The sequence below is a fragment of the Anomaloglossus baeobatrachus genome, chromosome 2, assembly GCF_048569485.1.
Source record: "Anomaloglossus baeobatrachus isolate aAnoBae1 chromosome 2, aAnoBae1.hap1, whole genome shotgun sequence".
Classification (NCBI taxonomy): domain Eukaryota; kingdom Metazoa; phylum Chordata; class Amphibia; order Anura; family Aromobatidae; genus Anomaloglossus; species Anomaloglossus baeobatrachus.
The window spans coordinates 278742750-278762614 of NC_134354.1; the positions used below are offsets into that span (position 1 = coordinate 278742750).

Genomic DNA, 19865 nt, shown 5'->3' on the forward strand with positions numbered 1-19865 from the left:
CACAACTAAAGCCAACAGGATGGCAACAGTCTTGAAGAGGGAAAAGGAGGCGAAGGCGCGTGTGCTGCCCTCAGCAACAGCATCAGATAAGTAGGAAGCCGGAGGAGACGTCTTCAATAAGATGGCGCTATGCACAGGGGCTGACTCTAACTCCATCTTAGTAAAGAGTTGATTAAATACTTCACGATGATATTGTGTGTGTGCACAGGAAATAAATGAAATGGCAACGATGGGGGAGAAAGACCAGGCAAAGAAAATGGGGCTGATTAAGAATGCTGGACCCGACCCACGTAGTCCTGCCCCGATGCACACGCCAAACAAACGAGCAGTGCATTTTTGGGACTTGATAAGATATTTCAGCAATCAAGCATGGAATCTGTGAAGTGAAGGTATCATTGCATTCAGCTTCCTAGCACCATTGTGGCACTGGCTGTACTCTATACAGCAAAATTCTGCTGGTTGGCTCCCTGTAAGGACTGGGAGTTTTTTGGGGGGATTTTTTGCTCGTTTTTTTTTTCCCCTCCCCTTATTCCAACAGGATTTGTTTATTTACATGATGAGTTCTACCTCTGAATGTCACAATACATTTCTTTGTCACTCCATTGGGAGACCCAGACAATTGGGTGTATATCTTCTGCCTCCGGAGGCCACACAAAGTATTACACTTTAAAAAGTGTAACCCCTCCCCTCTGCCTATACACCCTCCCGTGGACCACGGGCTCCTCAGTTTTATGCTTTGTGTGGAAGGAGGCACACATCCACTCATGCATTCTCATAACTTAGTTGTCGGTTGGAAGAAAAGAGGACCCCCACGGGGCATGCTCCCTTCTCACCCCACTAAGTCGGCGGTGTTGTTAAGGTTGAGGTACCCATTGCGGGTACAAAGGCTGGAGCCACATGCCGTCTCCTTCACCATCCCTTATGCGGCTCTGGGAGAAGTGGGATCTTGAACGGTCATCCATTTACTGGGACCGTGCTCCATCCGCAGCCCCTGGTGGAACCTGCCGGACCGGAGCCTTTTCAACCCCAGGGACCGGGCCCTGCTACTTAAAGGTACTCTGTGTCCCCATTGGGGACTGTACAGGGAGCGCACCTTCTTCCCGGAAGCCGCGGTAGTCGTATAACTGAGGAGGCAGATGGACTTCCGCGCCGACCGGGCCTGCTTGTCGGGCGCGGCCTCAACTTTAGCCCCCGGCTTCACCGCGGCCTAGTCGCGAAAATCCTGCCCCGGGGCCTGCCTGTCAGGGGTAAGGGCGGGATTACCGACATGATGTCGGATGTGACGGCTGGAGCATCTTGCATGTCTTCCTCCCCCCTCACTGGCCACTGTGGAGGCCCCAGATGGTACCCATTGCGGGTACGGAGGCTGGAGCCACAGGCCGTCTCCTTCACCACCCCTTATGCGGCTGGGAGAAGTGGGACCTGAGCGGTCATCCATTTGCTGGGACCGTGCTCCATCCGCAGCCCCTGGTGGAACCTGCCGGACCGGAGCCTCTTCAACCCCAGGGACCGTGCCCTGCTACTTAAAGGTACTCTGTGTCCCCATTGGGGACTGTACAGGGAGCGCACCTTCTTCCCGGAAGCCGTGGTAGTTGTAAAACTGAGGAGGCAGGTGGACTTCCGCGCCGACCGGGCCTGCTGGTCGGGTGCGACCTCAAATTTAGTCCCCGGCTTCACCGCGGCCTAGTCGCGAAAATCCCGCCCCCGGGCCTGCCTGTCAGGGCTAAGGGCGGGATTACCGACATGACGTCGGATGTGAGGGCTGGAACATCCTGCATGTCTTCCTCCCCCCTCACTGACCACTGTGGGGAACCCAGACTCCCGCTCTTTGCTGGCGCCGCCCTCGGCCCCGCTCCTCCCCTGAGAGCTCCGGCGGCCATTTTCTGGCATTCTGCCGGTGGGTGCTTCTCAGGGGAGCTCAGGGTGAAACAGCACCCAGTGCTGGTCCCCCTAGGGTGCCGGATACATATGTATATATTATATATATTTCGGTTCGGACAGACTGTATACCTTTTGTTCACATTTAACCTTCAGTGGTCACTCTCCTAGGAGACAACAGGCACAGGTTTTTCTCGCGGTCTGTACCTCTTGTGGGGCTATGTTACCGGCGGGATACACCTACCCTCACTGTGAGCAATGCTCGACTCCTGCCTCGCTTGCTCAGCCGGAGCCTCGGGCACTGGTGGGCCCCTCGGCTCATGTAGACCCCCCTGCTCCCCCTGAGCAGGCTGCAGGGACAGAGTCACCGGTGTTGTCCCTCAGTCGTTTTCATATGATCAAATGGTCTTCTAGGCTCCTTGAGACATTGCAGTCCAGACCGGACCTTTCACAGGCCCTGGCCCTGTTAGCTTGTCTCATCCAGGCCCCGCTTGGTTAGCGCCGCAGCGCGCTCCCAGGTTGAGCCCTAGGTCTCAGGCGGAGGACTCCTGCCCGGACCGCAGTCCAAGACCGGCTAAGCGGTCTCGCTGGGACTCTTCCCCGACTTCCTCACGCTGCTAGGGATCCCAGCTTGAGGACTCTCAGGAAGACGAGGCAGACGGGGGAGCTCAGGGCTCTGGCCCTGACTTCACCCTTAACCTTGATACTCCTGAGGGGGACGCCTTAGTAAATGATCTTATCTCGTCCATCATCCAGGTGCTGGTTCGCTCTCCTCCTGTAGAGGAGTCGGCTTCTCAGCAGGAGAAACACCAGTTTCGGTTCCCCAAACGTACACGCAATACGTTTTTTGATCACTCTAACTTCAGGGATGCTGTCCAGAAACCCGGAGCGGTCCCGGACAAGCGCTGGGTTAAACGTCACACTGACACGCGTTACCCCTTTCCATCTGAAGTCGTTAAGAGTTGGGCTCGTTCTCCCAAGATGGATCCTCCAGTCTCCAAATTGGCTGCTAGGTCCGTGGTGTCTGTTGCAAATAGCTCATCCCTGAAGGATGCAGCTGACAGACAGATAGAGCTCTTGGTGAAGTCCATCTATGAGGCCACGGGCACGTCTTTCGCCCCGGCCTTTGCAGCCGTGTGGGCTCTCCAAGCAATCTAGGCTTGTCTGAAGGAGTTTAATGCTGTCACACGGAATTTTGCTCTGCATGTCCCGTCTTTGACTCTCGGGCATCAGCCTTTTCGTCCTGCGCCATGAACGCCGTCCTGGACTCCACTAGCCGCACGGCTGTAGCATATGCTAACTCCGTGGCAGTTCGCAGGGCCATGTGGCTGCGCGAATGGGAACCAGACTCGGCTTCAAAAAGGTTCTTAACTGGTTTGCCTTTTTCTGGCGACCGTTTATTTGGCGAACGATTGGATGATATTATTAAGGTATCCAAGGGAAAGGTCTCCTCCTTACCCCAGTCCAAACCTAAGAGACCTCAGCAAAGAAAAATCCAATCGAAGTTTCGGTCCTTTCGTCCCTCCGCCAAGCCACATTCTTCTTCGTCCAACAGGCCGGAGAAAGGCCAGAGGAACTCATATGCGAGGCGGCCCACGTCACGACCCCAAAAGGCCGCAGGGGCACTGCCTCCAAAACGGCCTCCTCATGGCTCTCAGCCTACCCTAGCCGCATCCCCGGTCGGTGGCAGGCTCTCCCGCTTTAGCGGCGCCTGGTGGCCACAAGTTCAAGATCGATGGGTGAGAGACAGTCTGTCTCATGGTTACAGGATAGAGTTCAGTTCTCGTCCTGCGGCTCGTTTCTTCACCTCTGGGCCCCTTCTCAGGTGGCGTGTCAACAAAGCCTTGCCGTCGCTCTGGCGACTCTCGAGGGACAAACAGCTTTCTCTGCAAGCGGGGGTGCAATCACTTCTTCGGAGTCAGTCACACCCCTTAAGGCGCCTCATGCACTTCCTGGGGAAGATGGTTGCAGCTATGGAGGCAGTGCCGTTCGCGAACCAAGGCGGCACTCGCAGTCGTCAAACCTTCCAGGAAGTCCGGTGGATTCTGCAGTGGGTGGAAACCACAGGCTCCACCATCTCTGCAGTTCACATCCCGGGCGTAGAAAACTGGGAAGCAGTTTTTTTCAGTCATCAGGGCATGGACGCGGGGGAATGGTCTCTGCACCCAGAAGTGCTTCGAGAGATCCATCGCCCCTGAGGAACGCAGGACGTTGATCTCTCAAGGTCCCGGCCTTCATGGCACGGTCTCAGGATCACAGACCTCTAGCAGCGGACGCTTTAGTCCAGGATTGGTCGCAGTTTCGACTGCCTTATGTGTTTCCCCCTCTGGCGATGCTGCCCAGGGTACTACGCAGGATCAGGTCCGACTGCCGTCGCACCATTCTCGTCGCTCCAGACTGGCCGAGACGGTCGTGGTATCCGGATCTGTGGCATCTCACGGTGGGTCAACCGTGGGCACTTCCAGACCGCCCAGACTTGCTGTCACAAGGCCCGTTTTTTCCATCTGAATTCTGTGGCCCTCAACTTGACTAGGTGGCCATTGGTCCCTGACTCCTAGAGTCTTCAGGGTTATCTCAGGATGTCATTGCCACCACGAGACAAGCCAGGAAGCCAACGTCCGCCAAGATCTATTACAGGTCTTGGCAAGTCTTTCTATCCTGGTGCGCTGATAACGGCTTTCCTCCATGGCCGTTTGCCTTACCCACATTCCTTTCATTCCTACAATTTGGAATGGACAAGGGTTTGTCCCTCGACTCTCTCTCTAGGGCCAAGTATCCACGCTCTCCGTGTTTTTCTTTCAAAAGCGTCTAGCCAGGCTTCCGCAGGTCCGCACGTTCCTGCAGGGGGTCTGCTACATGGTCCCACCTTGCAAACGTCCGTTGGAACACTGGGATCTTAGCAGAGTCCTGACGGCTCTTCAAAAGCCGCCTTTTGAGCTGCTGCGGGATGTCTCTCTCTCCCGTCTTTCGCAGAAGGTGGCCTTCCTGGTGGCAGTCACATCACTTCAGAGAGTGTCTGAGCTTGCAGCGCTGCCATGCAAGGCTCCCTTCCTGGTTTTCCACCAGGATAAGGTGGTTCTTCGTCCTGTCCCAGAATTTCTCTCTAAGGTGGTATCTCCTTTTCATCTAAATCAGGATATCTCCTTGCCTTCCTGTTGCCCTAATCCAATTCACCAGTGTGAAAAGGTTTTGCACTCTTTGGATCTAGTGAGAGCACTCCGGCTCTACGTGTCTCGCACGGCGCCCCTGCGCCGTTCAGATGCGCTTTTTGTCCTTGTCGCTGGCCAGCGTATGGACTCTCAGGCCTCCAAGTCGACCTTGGCTCGGTGGATCAAGGAACCGATTCTTGAGGCCTACCGTTCTTCGTGCCTTCCGCTCCCTTCAGGGCTGAAAGGCCATTCTACCAGAACTGTAGGTGCGTCCTGGGCATTGCGGCACCGGGCAACGGTTCAGCAGGTGTGTCAGGCAGCTATGTGGTCTAGTCTGCACACTTTCACGAAGCACTATCAAGTGCATACCTATGCTTTGGCAGACGCCAGTCTAGGTAGGCGAGTCCTTCAGACGGCGGTTGTCCACCTGTAAGAGAAGGCCGTTTTCGGCTCTTCTTATTGAGGTATTCTTTTACCCACCCAGGGACTGCTCTTGGACGTCCCAATTGTCTGGGTCTCCCAATGGAGCGACAAAGAAGAAGGGAATTTTGTTTACTTACCGTAAATTCCTTTTCTTCTAGCTCCTATTGGGAGACCCAGCACCCACCCCTGTGCCCTTTGGGCTGGTTGTTCTTTCGGGTTATGGTCTTCAGTTCTCCGAACATCCTTCGGATTGAATTTACCCTAGACCAATTTATAAGTTTCCTCCTTCCTGCTTTTGCACCAAAACTGAGGAGCCCGTGGTCCACGGGAGGGTGTATAGGCAGAGGGGAGGGGTTACACTTTTTAAAGTGTAATACTTTGTGTGGCCTCCGGAGGCAGAAGCTATACACCCAATTGTCTGGGTCTCCCAATAGGAGCTAGAAGAAAAGGAATTTACGGTAAGTAAACAAAATTCCCTTCTTTATCATATGATGTAATGGTAAGCGGGGAAAAAAATCCAAATGTGGCAAAATGGCAAAAGTGAATTTCTGCAGTTTAAGTGGTGAAAAAATATAAATTTTGAAAAAAAAAAATCTTGCTTGTCATGACTTTCTGAGAGCTTTAACATGTTCAATTTTTGTCATATGGAGCTCTGTGAAGGCTTATTTTTCGTGCCCCGAGCTGATGTTTTAAATTTATTATTTTCGAGTATATCCATGGAATGTTTGATCTTATTGTAGTTTTTATTTTTTTTCTGTTGTAGTTGTCAAAAAACTGAAATTCTGTCATTTTTTTTCTTGTTACTGTTTACCGTTTACTGATCAGATTAATTTATTTTATATTTTGATACATCATACTTATACGAACACAGTTATACCACATGTGTACATTTTTTTTACTTTTAATGTGGTAAAAAGTGTACTGTGTTTAATTTTGAACCTGCAATAGTTTCATCACTTGTCCTATATTGGTGTGTGTGTGTGTGTGTGTGTGTGTGACACAAGGGTTGTCACAGAAGACAACACATCGGCGTCATGGGCACACGATGAGGGGTCAGAACAGTGCACCCTCTGTCAGTGTCATGTTAAATGCTGCTCTCAGAGATTGACAGCTGGATTTAACATCTTAAGAGCTGTGTGCAGGGAGGCAGTTGAAGGCTGAATCATTCAGCCATCATCTGCAGGGAAAGATGTCGGCTTGGCCTGCGAGCCCGCATCAATGGCTGGGAAACGACATATGATGTGTATAGCACGTCATGGGTCCTTAAGGGCGTTAAAGTAGTCATGTCAAAAACAGTGCATATACAGAATTAAGTACTAAGTATAATTTTTATCATTTTTATTCCAGGTCGACGACGGTCATGGATAGGTGAAAGATTGAAGTCAAAAAAAGTGGTACATGTTCTTTATTCATATAACTGTAAAATGTTTTAGCTTTCACACACATAAATGCAGCTAACACATTATTTTTCATTAGTAAGACAATAAAAACTGTTTTCATTGAGACATTTTAACTCAATATGTGCTCTTCTATTTCTGAATATCTTATGCACTATAACTTCGCCACCAAAACTTGGGATTGGAATCTACCCTTTCTTCGTCGCTCCATTGGGAGACCCAGACGATTGGGTGTATAGCTACTGCCTCCGGAGGCCACACAAAGCATTACACTAAAAAGTGTAAGGCCCCTCCCCTTCTGGCTATACACCCCCAGTGGGATCACTGGCTCACCAGTTTTCGGCTTTGTGCGAAGGAGGTCAGACATCCACGCATAGCTCCACTGTTTAGTCAGCAGTAGCTGCTGACTATATCGGATGGAAGAAAAGAGGGCCCATATAGGGCCCCCAGCATGCTCCCTTCTCACCCCACTGGTGGTTTGTAAGGTTGAGGTACCTATTGCTGGTACGGCGGCTGGAGCCCACATGCTGTTTTCCTTCCCCATCCCCCTGAGGGGCTCTGAGGAAGTGGGATCTTACCGGCCCCAAAGCCCTGAGGCCGGGCTCCATCCACAGACCCATTGAACCTGCTGGATGTGGAGCGGGAGTGCCGTTCAGGGACATGGCCCTGCACCATTCAGGTACTCTGTGTCCCCGTACACACAGGCACAGCACACTCCAGACTTGCTGGGTGTGCTAGTGCGCCGGGGACAGTAAAGGGTTACAGTCACTGCAGCCTAGCTGAGTGACTTTATTTATTGGGAACTACCGCGCCGGACGCTCCGGGAGCGGCGGCGCGGCTGGGACTTGTAGTGCGCCGGGGACTTAGCGCCGACCGCGCTTTTACGGCGGCGGCGCTTATAAATCCAGTCCCCGGCTTTTGCGGCCTAGCTCAGCTTCGTTCCCGCCCCCACCCTGTCAATCAGGGTAGGGGAGAGACGCTGTACAATCAGCAGCGCCGAGGGCTGGAGCCTTATTTACATGCTCCAGCCCTCTCACTAGACACTGTGGGACGCCGGTTTCCCGCTCTGACTTGGGGCACGCCCACGGCCCGCCCCTACTCATACGAGCTGGAGAAGGACGCCGGCAGCCATTCCTGCAGCCCGAGCTGAGAGAACGGACTCTGGGCAAACAACAGGACTAGGGCGACCACACACCCGCTTATAGGCGGGCGGTAAGCGGCACCTGGGGTGCTGACACTAAATACCGCAGTTTGTCTATTTGTATTTTAAGTACACTGCATAGGTCGCTATTTTGGGCTATATGCCCTCTTAGATGGCGACACATCAGCAGCAGGAAAGCATGGGTGCTAAGGCACAGGCTTTCTATGCTGCTTGTATTACACGTACTGAAGTGTTCATGTGTATTTATGCTTGTATGCTATACACTGCACTGTACGGTCGCTAGTCTTGGCTATATTCGCCATAGAATGGCTAGACTACAGCAGCAGAAAAGCAAGGGTGCTGAGGCACAGGTTTTTTTCTATGCTGCTTGTATTGCAGGTGTTGCAGTGTTCATTTGTACTTATGCCTGTATGCTATACATTGCACTGTATGGTCGCTATTCTGGGCTATATTCCCCTAGATGGCTAGTCTACAGCAGCAGAAAAGCAGGCTTTCTATGCTGCTTGTATTGCATGTGCTGCAGTGTTCATTTGTACTTTATGCTTGTATGATATACATTGCACTGTACGGTCGCCATTCTTGGCTCTATAAGTCGGCAGCAGCATATAAGCAACACAGGCTTTCGATGCTGTTTTTGCTGCATGTGATACTGTTCCACGGCACTGCTCCCCATTGGGTGCAATGCTCCCCTGTAGCACTTGGTCAGCCGGGGTCTCTACTTGACGTGGCCAAAAGAACCACCTCTCAACCCTGTCCAAGGACAGGGACGGAGTTGCAAGGGGATAGAGACTTGCAGTCCGGACAGGCCATGGGCAATCTGGATCATTGCTCCCTGGCCACCCTCACTTGGAATAAAATCGGTGCTCCGGGGGGGGTCCCAGGAGGCTCTCTGTATGATGAGGCAGACGTAGCTCATCAGGACTTTGATCCTGACACCGCTCTCACTCCGGATACACCGGATGGTGACGCCATAAGGCATGATCCTATAGCGTCCATCAATGGAATGTTGGATCTTTCTCCCTCAGCTCCCCCAGCGGAGGAGTCAGCTTCACAGCAGGAGAAGTCCCATTTCAGTAGCTCAAACGTATATTGAGTATTGTTCTGGCCACGCTGACTTCAGAGAAGCAGTCCAGGAACACCACGCTTCCCAGATAAGCGTTTTCTCCAAACGTATTACGGATACACGTTATCACTTTCCCCCTGACGTGGTCAGGCGTTGGACCCAGGGTCCAAAGGTGGATTCTCCAATCTCCAGGCTTGCGGCTAGAGCCATAGTTGCAGTGGAGATGGGACTTCACTTACAGATGCCATTGACAGACAGATAGACTCTGGTTGAAATCTGTCTATGAGGCTATCGGCGTGTCGGTTGCTCCGGCATTCACAGCCGTATGGGCACCCTAAGCTTTTCAGCTGTTCTTGCGCAGCTGGTCTTGAGCACAGGTACATCTGTGCCGCAGGGGCGTCCGTAACCTCGCAATGTCTGCATTGCGACTTACCCTATTAATGCTGTCCTGGAAGGACAGTCGAGGTTTCGGTCCTTCCCAGGCTCGGGCAGGTCCCAATTGTCCTCGTCCAAAAGGGCTGAAAAGCCTCAGAGGGGCTCAGCTGCCGGCCGGGCTCAATCACGCCCAAGGAAGGCAGCCGGAGGAACCGCTACCAAGGCGGTCTCCTCATGACTCTCAGCTCTCTCATCTTTCCGCATCCGCGGTTGATGGCAGACTCGCTCGCCTTTGGCGACATTTAGCTGCCACAGGTCACAGACCGGTGGGTGAGGGACAGTGTGCACAGGACAGAGTTCTGTTCTCGTCCTCCGACTCGATTCTTCAGAACGTCCCCACCTCCCCACCGAGCCGATGCTCTTCTGCAGGCATAAGGAGTGGTTATCCCGGTTCCTCTTCAGGAACAAGACACGGTTTTCCTCCAATCTGGTTGTGGTGCCAAACAAGGATGGCTCTTTCCGTTCCGTTCTGGACCTAAAACTGCTCAACAAGCACGTGGAGGCCAGGCGGTTCCGGATGATACCTTCCGCTCCGTCATTGCCTCAATGTCTCAAGGAAATTTCCTAGCATCAATAGACATCAAAGATGCTTATCTCCACGTGCCGATTGCTACAGAGCACCAATGTTTTTCTACATTTCGTGATAGGAAACGACCATCTTCAGTTCGTAGCTCTGCCATTCGGGCTGGCGACAGCCCCACGGGTGTTCGCCAAGGTCATGACGGCAGTGGTAGCAGTCTTGCACTCACAGGGACACTCTGTGATCCCTTACTTGGACGATATACTTGTCAAGGCACCCTCTCAAGAGGCATGCCAACTCAGCCTGAATGTTGCGCTGGAGACTCTCCAGACGTTCGGGTGGATCATCGACTTTTCAAAGTCAAACCTGTCACCGACCCAATCACTAACGTAGCTTGGCATGGAGTTTTCATACCCTGTCAGCGCTAGTGAAGCTTCCGCTGGACAAGCAGCGGTCACTACAGACTGGGGTGCAGACTCTCCGTCTAGGTCAGTCGCACTCCTTAAGACGCCTCATGCACTTCCTCGGGAAGATGGTGGCGGCAATGGAGGCGGTTCCGTTTGCGCAGTTTCATCTGCGTCCTCTTATTGGGACATTCTCCGCCAATGGGACGGGAAGTCAACATCCCTGAACAGGAAAGTATCCTTTTCGGAAGGACTCTCTGCAATGGTGGCTTCTTCCCACCTCATTATCACAGGGAAGATCCTTCCTACCACCGTCTTGGGCGGTAGTCACGACAGACGCGAGTCTGTCAGGGTGGGGAGCAGTTTTTCTCCACCACAGGGCTCAGGGTACGTGGACTCAGCAGGAGTCCACCCTTCAGATCCATGTTCTGGAAATCAGAGCAGTGTATCTTGCCCTACTAGCCTTCCAGCAGTGGCTGGAAGGAAAGCAGATCCGAATTCAGTCGGACAACTCCACAGCGGTGACATACATCAATCACCAAGGAAGGACACGCAGTCGGCAAGCCTTCCAGGAAGTCCGGCGGATTCTGACGTGGGTGGAAGCCACGGCCTCCACCGTATTCGCAGTTCACATCCCCGGCGTAGAAAACTGGGAAGCAGACTTCCTCAGCCGCCAGGGCATGGACGCAGGGGAATGGTCCCTTCACCCGGACGTGTTTCAGGAAATCTGTAGCCGCTGGGGAAGGCCGGACGTCGTCCTAATGGCGTCCAGGCACAACAACAAGGTCCCAACCTTCATAGCACGGTCTCGCGATCACAGAACTCTGGCGGCAGACGCCTTAGTGCAAGATTGGTCGCAGTTCCGGCTCCCTTATGTGTTTCCACCTCTCGCACTCTTGCCCAGAGTGCTACGCAAGATCAGATCCGACTACAGCCGCGTCATACTCGTCGCCCCAGACTGGCCAAGGAGGGCGTGGTATCCGGATCTGTGGCATCTCACGGTCGGCCAACCGTCGGCACTACCAGACCGACCGGACTTACTGTCCCAAGGGCCGTTTTTCCATCGGAATTCTGCGGCCCTGAACCTGACTGTGTGGCCATTGAGTCCTGGATCCTAGGGTCTTCAGGATTATCCCAAGGGGTCGTTGCCACCATGAGACAGGCTAGGAAGCCCACGTCCGCTAAGATCTACCACAGAACGTGGAAGATATTCTTATCCTGGTGCTCTGCTCAGGGAGTGTCTCCCTGGCCTTTGGCATTGCCTACCTTTCTTTCTTTCCTGCAATCTGGGTTAGAAAAAGGTTTGTCGCTCGGCTCCCTTAAAGGGCAAGTCTCGGCGCTATCCGTCTTTTTTCAAAAGCGTCTAGCACGGCTTCCTAAGGTGCGCACGTTCCTGCAGGGGGTTTGTCATATTGTACCCCCGTACAAGCGGCCGTTAGATCCATGGGATCTGAACAGGGTACTAGTTGCCCTCCAGAAGCCGCCCTTCGAGCCTCTGAGGGAGGTTTCACTTTCTAGACTATCACAGAAAGTGGCTTTACTAGTAGCGATCACATCTCTTCGGAGAGTGTCTGAGCTAGCAGCGCTGTCATCCAAGGCTCCTTTCCTGGTCTTCCACCAGGACAAGGTAGTGCTGCGCCCCATTCAGGAGTTTCTCCCGAAGGTGGTATCCTCTTTTCATCTTAATCAGGATATCTCTTTGCCTTCTTTTTGTCCTCATGCAGTTCATCGGTATGAGATGAATTTACATTTGTTAGATCTGGTGAGAGCACTCAGAATCTACATTTCCCGCACGGCGCCCCTGCGCCGTTCCGATGCACTCTTTGTCCTTGTCGCTGGTAAGCGCAAAGGGTCGCAGGCTTCCAAAGCCACCCTGGCTCGATGGATCAAAGAACCAATTCTTGAAGCCTACCGTTCTGCTGGGCTTCCGGTTCCATCAGGGCTGAAGGCCCATTCTACCAGAGCCGTGGGTGCGTCCTGGGCATTACGACACCAGGCTACGGCTCAACAGGTGTGCCAGGCAGCTACCTGGTCGAGTCTGCACACTTTCACCAAACATTATCAGGTGCATACCTATGCTTCGGCAGACGCCAGCCTAGGTAGAGGAGTCCTGCAGGCGGCGGTTGCCTCCTCGTAGGGGAGAGCTGTTTTGCAGCTCTAACTTGAGGTATTAATTTACCCACCCAGGGACAGCTTTTGGACGTCCCAATCGTCTGGGTCTCCCAATGGAGCGACGAAGAAGAAGGGAATTTTGTTACTTACCGTAAATTCCTTTTCTTCAGCGCTCTATTGGGAGACCCAGACGATTGGGGTATAGCTACTGCCCTCTGGAGGCCACACAAAGCACTACATCAAAAGTGCAAGGCCCCTCCCCCTCTGGCTATACCCCCCCCCGTGGTATCACGGGTTCTCCAGTTTTAGCTTTGTGTGCGAAGGAGGTCAGACATCCACGCATAGCTCCACAGATTTTAGTCAGCAGTAGCTGCTGACTATTTCGGATGGAAGAAAAGAGGACACATATAGTGTCCCCAGCATGCTCCCTTCTCACCCCTGGATGGTGTTGTAAGGTTGAGGTACCTATTGCTGGTACAGGGCTGGAGCCTGACATGCTGTTTTCCTTCCACATCCCCCTGAGGGGCTCTGTGGAAGTGGGATCCTGCCGGCCTCAAAGCTCTGACGCCGGGCTCCATCCACAGACCCATTTGAACCTGCTGGATTCGGAGCTGGAGTACCGTTCAGGGACATGGCCCTGCACCATTACAGGTACTCTGTGTCCCCGTACACACAGGCACAGCACACTCCAGACTTGCTGGGTGTGCTAGTGCGCCGGGGACAGTAATGGGTTACAGTCACTGCAGCTTTGCTGAGTGACTTTGTGTTTTGGGAACTACCGCGCCGGACGCTCCGGGAGCGGCGGCGCGGCTGGGACTTGTAGTTCGCCGGGGACTGGGCGCCGACCGCGCTTTTACGGCGGCGGCGCTTATAAATCCAGTCCCCGGCTTCTGCGGCCTAGTGCCGCTTCGTACCCGCCCCCTCCCTGTCACTCAGGGAAGGGGACAGGCGCTGAGCAATCAGCAGCGCCGAGGGCTGGAGCCTTTTTACATGCTCCAGCCCTCTCACTGCACACTGTCGGGCGCCGGATTCCCGCTCTGCCTTGGGGGCACGCCCACGGCCCGCCCCTCCTCACATGAGCTGGGGAAGAAGCCGGCAGCCATTACTGAAGTCCGAGCTCGGATTTCGGCAACCAGGCAGGACGGTGGCGATCATACACCCGCTTATAGGCGGGCGGTAAGCGGCACACATAGTGCTGACCACAGATAACTGCAGTGTGTACATGTGTTGTTTTTAACTGCACAGGTCGCTATATGCCCGCTTGGGGAGCGACACATTAGCAGCAGGAAAGCAGGTGTGCTAAGGCACAGGCTTTCTAGGCTGCTTGTATTGCACGACTGAGGTGTTCATTTGTGTTTATGTGTTATACATTGCACTGTACAGTCGCTAGTCTTAGCTATATTCTCCTGGAATGGCTAGACTACAGCAGCAGAAAACCAAGGGTGCTGGGGCACAGGTTTTTTTCTATGCTGCTTGTATTGCATGGGCTGCAGTGTGCATTTGTACTTGTGCTTGTATGCTATACATTGCACTGTATGGTCACTCTTCTGGGCTATATTCCCCTGGATGACTTGTCTACAGCAGCAGAAGAGCTGGGGTGCCAGGGCACAGGCTTCTATGCTGCTTGTATTGCATGTGCTGCAGTGTTCATTTGTACTTGTGCTTGTATGCTATACATTGCACTGTAGGGTCACTCTTGGCTATATTCCCCTAGATGACTAGTATACAGCAGCATAGGAGCAGGGGTGCCAGGGCACAGGCTTCTATGCTGCTTGTATTGCTTGTGCTGCAGTGGTCATTTGTACTTTATGCCTGTATGCTATACATTGCACTGTACGGTCACCAATCTTGGCTATATAATTCTAGATAGCTAGTCGGCAGTGGCAAAACAGCTACACAGATTTTCAGTGCTGTTTTTACTACATGGGAGGCTGTTCATGACACCGTCCCATTGTGTGCATGCTCCCCCGTAGCACGTGCCGGGGTCTCTAGCACTTCGTCTGCCTGGGTCTCTACTAGTTGTGGCCAAAGAAACCACCTGTCAACCCTGTCCATGGACAGGGACGGAGTAGTCATAATATAGAGACTTGCAGTCCAGACAGGCCATGGGCAATCTACTGGACCAAAAGGCAGCTCTTCAGGGCTTTGATTCTGACATAGCTATCGATCCGGATACACCGGGTGGTAACGCCATACGGAATGATCCTATACCGTCCATCAATGGAAGGTTGGATCTTTCTCCCTCAGCTCCCCCAGTGGAGATAGGAGACGAACAGGAGAAGTCCCTTTTCAGTATCTCACACAGATGTTGAGTATTTTTCTGGCCACGCTGACTTCAGAGAAGCAGTCCAGGAACACCACGCTTACCAGATAAGCGTCTTCTCCAAACGTTTTTAGGATACACGTTATCCCTTTTCCCCTGACGCGGTCAGTGCTGGACCCAGGGTCCAAAGGTGGATTCTCCAATCTCCAGGCTTGCGTCTAGAGACATAGTTGCACTGGAGATGGGGCTTCACTTAAAGACGCCAGTCACAGACAGATGGACTCTGGTTGAAATCTGTCTAGGAAGCTATCGGCGTGTCGGTTGCTCCGGCATCCACAGCCGTATAGGCAACATAACCTTTTCAGCTGTTCTTGCGCAGCTGGCCTTGAGCACAGGGACATCTGTACCGCAGAGGCGTCCGTAACCCGCAATGTCTGCACTGCGACTTACCCTGTTAATACTGTCCTAAAAGTACAGTCGAGGTTTCGGTCCTTCCCAAGCTCCGGTAGGTCCCAATTGTCCTCGGGCAAAAGGGCTACTAAACCTCAGACGGGCTCAGATTCCGGCCGGGCTCAATCACGCCCAAGGAAGGCAGTCGGAGGAACCGCTACAAGGCGGTCTCCTCAGGACTCTCAGTTCTCTCTCTCTCTCCGCATCCGCGGTTGATGGCAGAACCCCCCGCCTTTGGCGACATTTAGCTGCCACAGGTCACAGACCGGTGGGTGGCGAACATTGTGCTCACGTGCACAGGACAGTGTTCTAATCTCGTCCTCCGACTCCATTTCCCTGCTGCAGGCGGTGGATGCTCTAAGAGCAGAAGGAGTGGTGATCCCTGTCCCCCCTCAGGAACGAGGGCGAGGGTTTGTACTCCAATCTCTTTGTGGCTCCAAAAAAGGACGGTTCCTTCCGTCCCGTTCTGGTCCTGACACTGCTCAACGAGCATGCGAACTCCAGGCGGTTCCGGATGGGATCCCTCCGATCCGTCATTACCTCAATGTCTCGAGGAGACTTCCTTGCCTCAACAGACATCAAAGATGCCTATCTCCACGTGCCAATTGCTACGGAGCACCAACGTTTTCTACGTTTTGTGATAGGAGACGAACATCTTCAGTTCGTAGCTCTGCCATTCAGTCTGGCGACAGCCCCACGGGTGTTCACCAAGGTCCTGGCAGCAGTGGTAGCAGTCTTGCACTTTCAGGGACACCCGGTGATCCCATACTTGGACGATCTACTCGTCAAAGCACCCTCCCTCGAGGCATGCCAATGCAGCCTGAATGTTACGCTGGAGACTCTCCAGACTTTCGGGTGGATCATCAATTTGGCAAGGTCAAATCTGTCTCCGACTCAATCACTAACGTATCTCGGCATGGAGTTTCATACTCTATCAGCAATAGTGAAGCTTCCGCTGAACAAGCAGCGTTCACTGCAGACAGAGGTGCAGTCTCTCCTTCAAGGCCAGTCGCACCCCTTAAGGCGCCTCATGCACTTCCTAAGGAAGATGGTGGCAGCCATCGAGGCAGTTCTCTTTGCGCAGTTTCATCTGCGCCAACGGCAATGGGACATTCTCCGCCAATGGGACGGGCAGTCAACCTCCCTGGACAGGGAAGTCTCCCTTTCCCAGACGGCCGAGGACTCTCTGCTATAGTGGCCATAGCCCCCATCCTGGGCACTGGTCACGACAGATACGAGTCTGTCAGGGTGGGGAGCAGTTTGTCTCCGCCACATGGCTCAGGGGACGTGGACTCAGCAGGAGTCCACCCTTCAGATCGATGTTCAAATCGGGGCAGGGTATCTTACCCTATTAGCCTTCCAGAAGTGGCTAGAAAGAGAGCAGATCCGAATCCAGTCGGACATCTCCACAGCGGTGGCATACATCAACCACCAAGAAGGGGCGCGCAGTCAGCAAGCCTTCCAGGAAGTCCGGCGAATCCTCATGTGGGTGGAGGACACAGCATCCACCATATCCGCAGTTCACATCCCGGGTGTAGAAAACTGGGAAGCAGACTTCCTCAGTCGCCAGGGTATGGACGCGGGGGAATGGTCCCTTCACTCGGACGTGTTTCAGGAAATCTGTTGCCGCTGGGGGGTGCCGGACGTCGACCTAATGGCGTCTCGGCACACCAACAAGGTCCCGGCATTTATGGCACGATCGCGCGATCACAGAGCTCTGGCGGCAGACGCCTTAGTGCAAGATTGGTCGCAGTTCCGGCTCACATATGTGTTTCCACCTCTGGCACTCTTGCCCAGAGTACTGCGCAAAATCAGATCCGATTGCAGCCGAGTCATACTCGTCGCACCAGACTGGCCGAGGAGATCGTGGTACCCGGATCTGTGGCATCTCACGGTCGGCCGACCGTGGTCACTACCAGACCGACCAGACTTACTGTCCCAAGGGCCGTTTTCTCCATCGGACTTCTGCGGCCCTGAACCTGACTGGGTGGCTTTTGTGTCCTGGATCCTAGCGTCTTCAGGATTATCCCAAGGGGTCGTTGCCACCATGAGACTGGCTAGGAAGCCCACGTCTGCTAAGATATACCACAGAACGTGGAAGATTTTCTTATTCTGGTGCTCTACTCAGGGAGTGTCTCCCTGGCCATTTGCATTGCCTACTTTTCTTTCCTTCCTACAATAGGAGTCAGAAAAGGGCTCGTCGCTCGACTCCCTCAAAGGGCAAGTCTCAGCACTATCCGTGTTTTTTTCAGAAGCGGCTAGCACGTCTTTCTAAGGAGTGCACGTTCCCGCAGGGGGTTTGTCATATCGTACCCCCGTACAAGCGGCCGTTAGATCCATGGGATCTGAACAGGGTTCTAGTTGCTCTCCAGAAGCCGCCTTTCGAGACTCTGAAGGAAGTTTCTTTTTCTCGCCTGTCACAGAAGGTGGCGTTTCTCGTTGCGATCACATCGCTTCGGCGAGTGTCTGAGCTGGCAGCTCTGTCATCCAAGGCTCCCTTCCTGGTGTTTCACCAGGACAAGGTAGTGCTGCGCCCCATTCCGGAGTTTCTCCCTAAGGTCGTATCCTCGTTTCATCTTAATCAGGATATCTCCTTACCGTCTTTTTGCACTCATCCGGTTCACCGGTATGAGAATGATTTACGTTTGCTAGATTTGGTGAGAGCACTCAGAATCAACATTTCTCGCACGGCGCCCATGCGCCGGGCCGATGCACTTTTTTGTCCTTGTCGCTGGTCCGCGCAAGGGGTTGCAGGCTTCTAAAGCCACCCTGGCTCGATGGATCAAAGAACCAATTCTAGAGGCCTACCGTTCTGCGGGGCTTCCGGTTCCTTCAGGGCTTAAAGCCCACTCAACCAGAGCCGTGGGTGCGTCCTGGGCATTACGTCACCAGGCTTCGGCTCAACAGGTGTGCCAGGCAGCTACCTGGTCCAGTCTGCACACTTTCACCAGGCATTATCAGGTGCATACCTATGCTTCGGCGGATGCCAGCTTAGGTAGAAGAGTCCTGCAGGCGGCAGTGACACCCCCGTAGGGGAGGGCTGTTTTGCAGCTCTAACATGAGGTATTTCTTTACCCACCCAGGGACAGCTTTTGGACGTCCCAATCGTCTGGGTCTCCCAATAGAGCGCTGAAGAAGAAGGGAATTTTGTTACTTACCGTAAATTCCTTTTCTTCTAGCTCTTATTGGGAGACCCAGCACCCGCCCTGTTGTCCTTCGGGATGTTTTTTTGTTGTTTGCGGGTACACATGTTGTTCATGTTGAACGGTTTTTCAGTTCTCCGATGTTATTCGGAGTTAATTTGTTTAAACCAGTTATTGGCTTCCTCCTTCTTGCTTTGGCACTAAAACTGGAGAACCCGTGATACCACGGGGGGGGTATAGCCAGAGGGGGAGGGGCCTTGCACTTTTGATGTAGTGCTTTGTGTGGCCTCCAGAGGGCAGTAGCTATACCCCAATCGTCTGGGTCTCCCAATAAGAGCTAGAAGAAAAGGAATTTACGGTAAGTAACAAAATTCCCTTCTTCTTCTAGCTCCTATTGGGAGACCCAGCACCCGCCCTGTTGTCCTTCGGGATTTTTGGGTTTTTTCGGGTACACATGTTGTTCATGTTGAACGGTTTTTCAGTTCTCCGATGTTACTCGGAGTGAATTTGTTTAACCAGTTATTGGCTTTCCTCCTTCTTGCTTTTGCACTAAAACTGGTGAGCCAGTGATCCCACTGGGGGTGTATAGCCAGAAGGGGAGGGGCCTTACACTTTTTAGTGTAATGCTTTGTGTGGCCTCCGGAGGCAGTAGCTATACACCCAATCGTCTGGGTCTCCCAATAGGAGCTAGAAGAAAAGGAATTTACGGTAAGTAACAAAATTCCCTTCTTTTCTTAAATGGGTTGGCCACTTTATCATTACTGTAACTGATGTGTTAGGGGACATGATTGATTTATTAATTTTTTAAGCACTTACTAAAATAGAGAGGCATAGGAGCATTTTCCTTACGAGATGGGTGGTCTTATGTCAAAGTAACTTTCCTCCTAAAGTGTTATCAGGGGCAGAGGTTGCATCCTGTGCCACCTCCCCTCTAACAAAGCATCATCAGTGAAGCTCTTTTCAGGAACTGGTTTAGTTCCACCTGGCTGTGCACATTGACCATGCGCTCTTCTTTTTTTTTTTTTATTATTATAATATTGTGGGCTCAGCTCAGTCGTAGAGAGCCAGCAACAGAGCTGTGTCAGAATAACCGGCGTGCACAGATCAGAGCCGCCTCCACAAGTGACATCACTAGTCTCTGCACACTAGGTAACCAAACACCGCTCTGTTGCCCGATTGTTTCTCCTGATCTGATCCAACAACAGAGTGTGCGCTGGTATCGTAGACCAGCCCCAGAAACGATCACCACTGAAGACGCCTAGTCTCAGAGAGGGGGCAGTGGCTGCAGCAGTGACCAGTCTATGGCCCCTGATGACCGCTCTTTTGCGTATCCCAGCATGCACTGAAATTCTTAAAAGAAACCTAATCAAAAAGGGGAAAAAAAATACAATAGCAGATTTTTAGTTAGGGAATTTTTAATGGTACAGTAATGGCTGAAACTGTTGGCACCCTTGAAATTGTTCCAG

General features: G+C 52.8%; 1 protein-coding gene across 2 annotated transcripts in view; it reads left to right on the forward strand.

The window, feature by feature from the left end:
- The window catches only part of LOC142289850 (uncharacterized), a 135391-nt gene that overhangs the window by 62459 nt on the left and 53067 nt on the right, over window positions 1-19865 (forward strand). For both annotated transcript variants that reach the window (XM_075333795.1, XM_075333796.1), the window contains exon 4: window positions 6798-6844. In XM_075333795.1, coding sequence (XP_075189910.1) covers window positions 6798-6844 — 47 coding nt within the window. The remainder of the gene's footprint in view (window positions 1-6797; window positions 6845-19865) is intronic.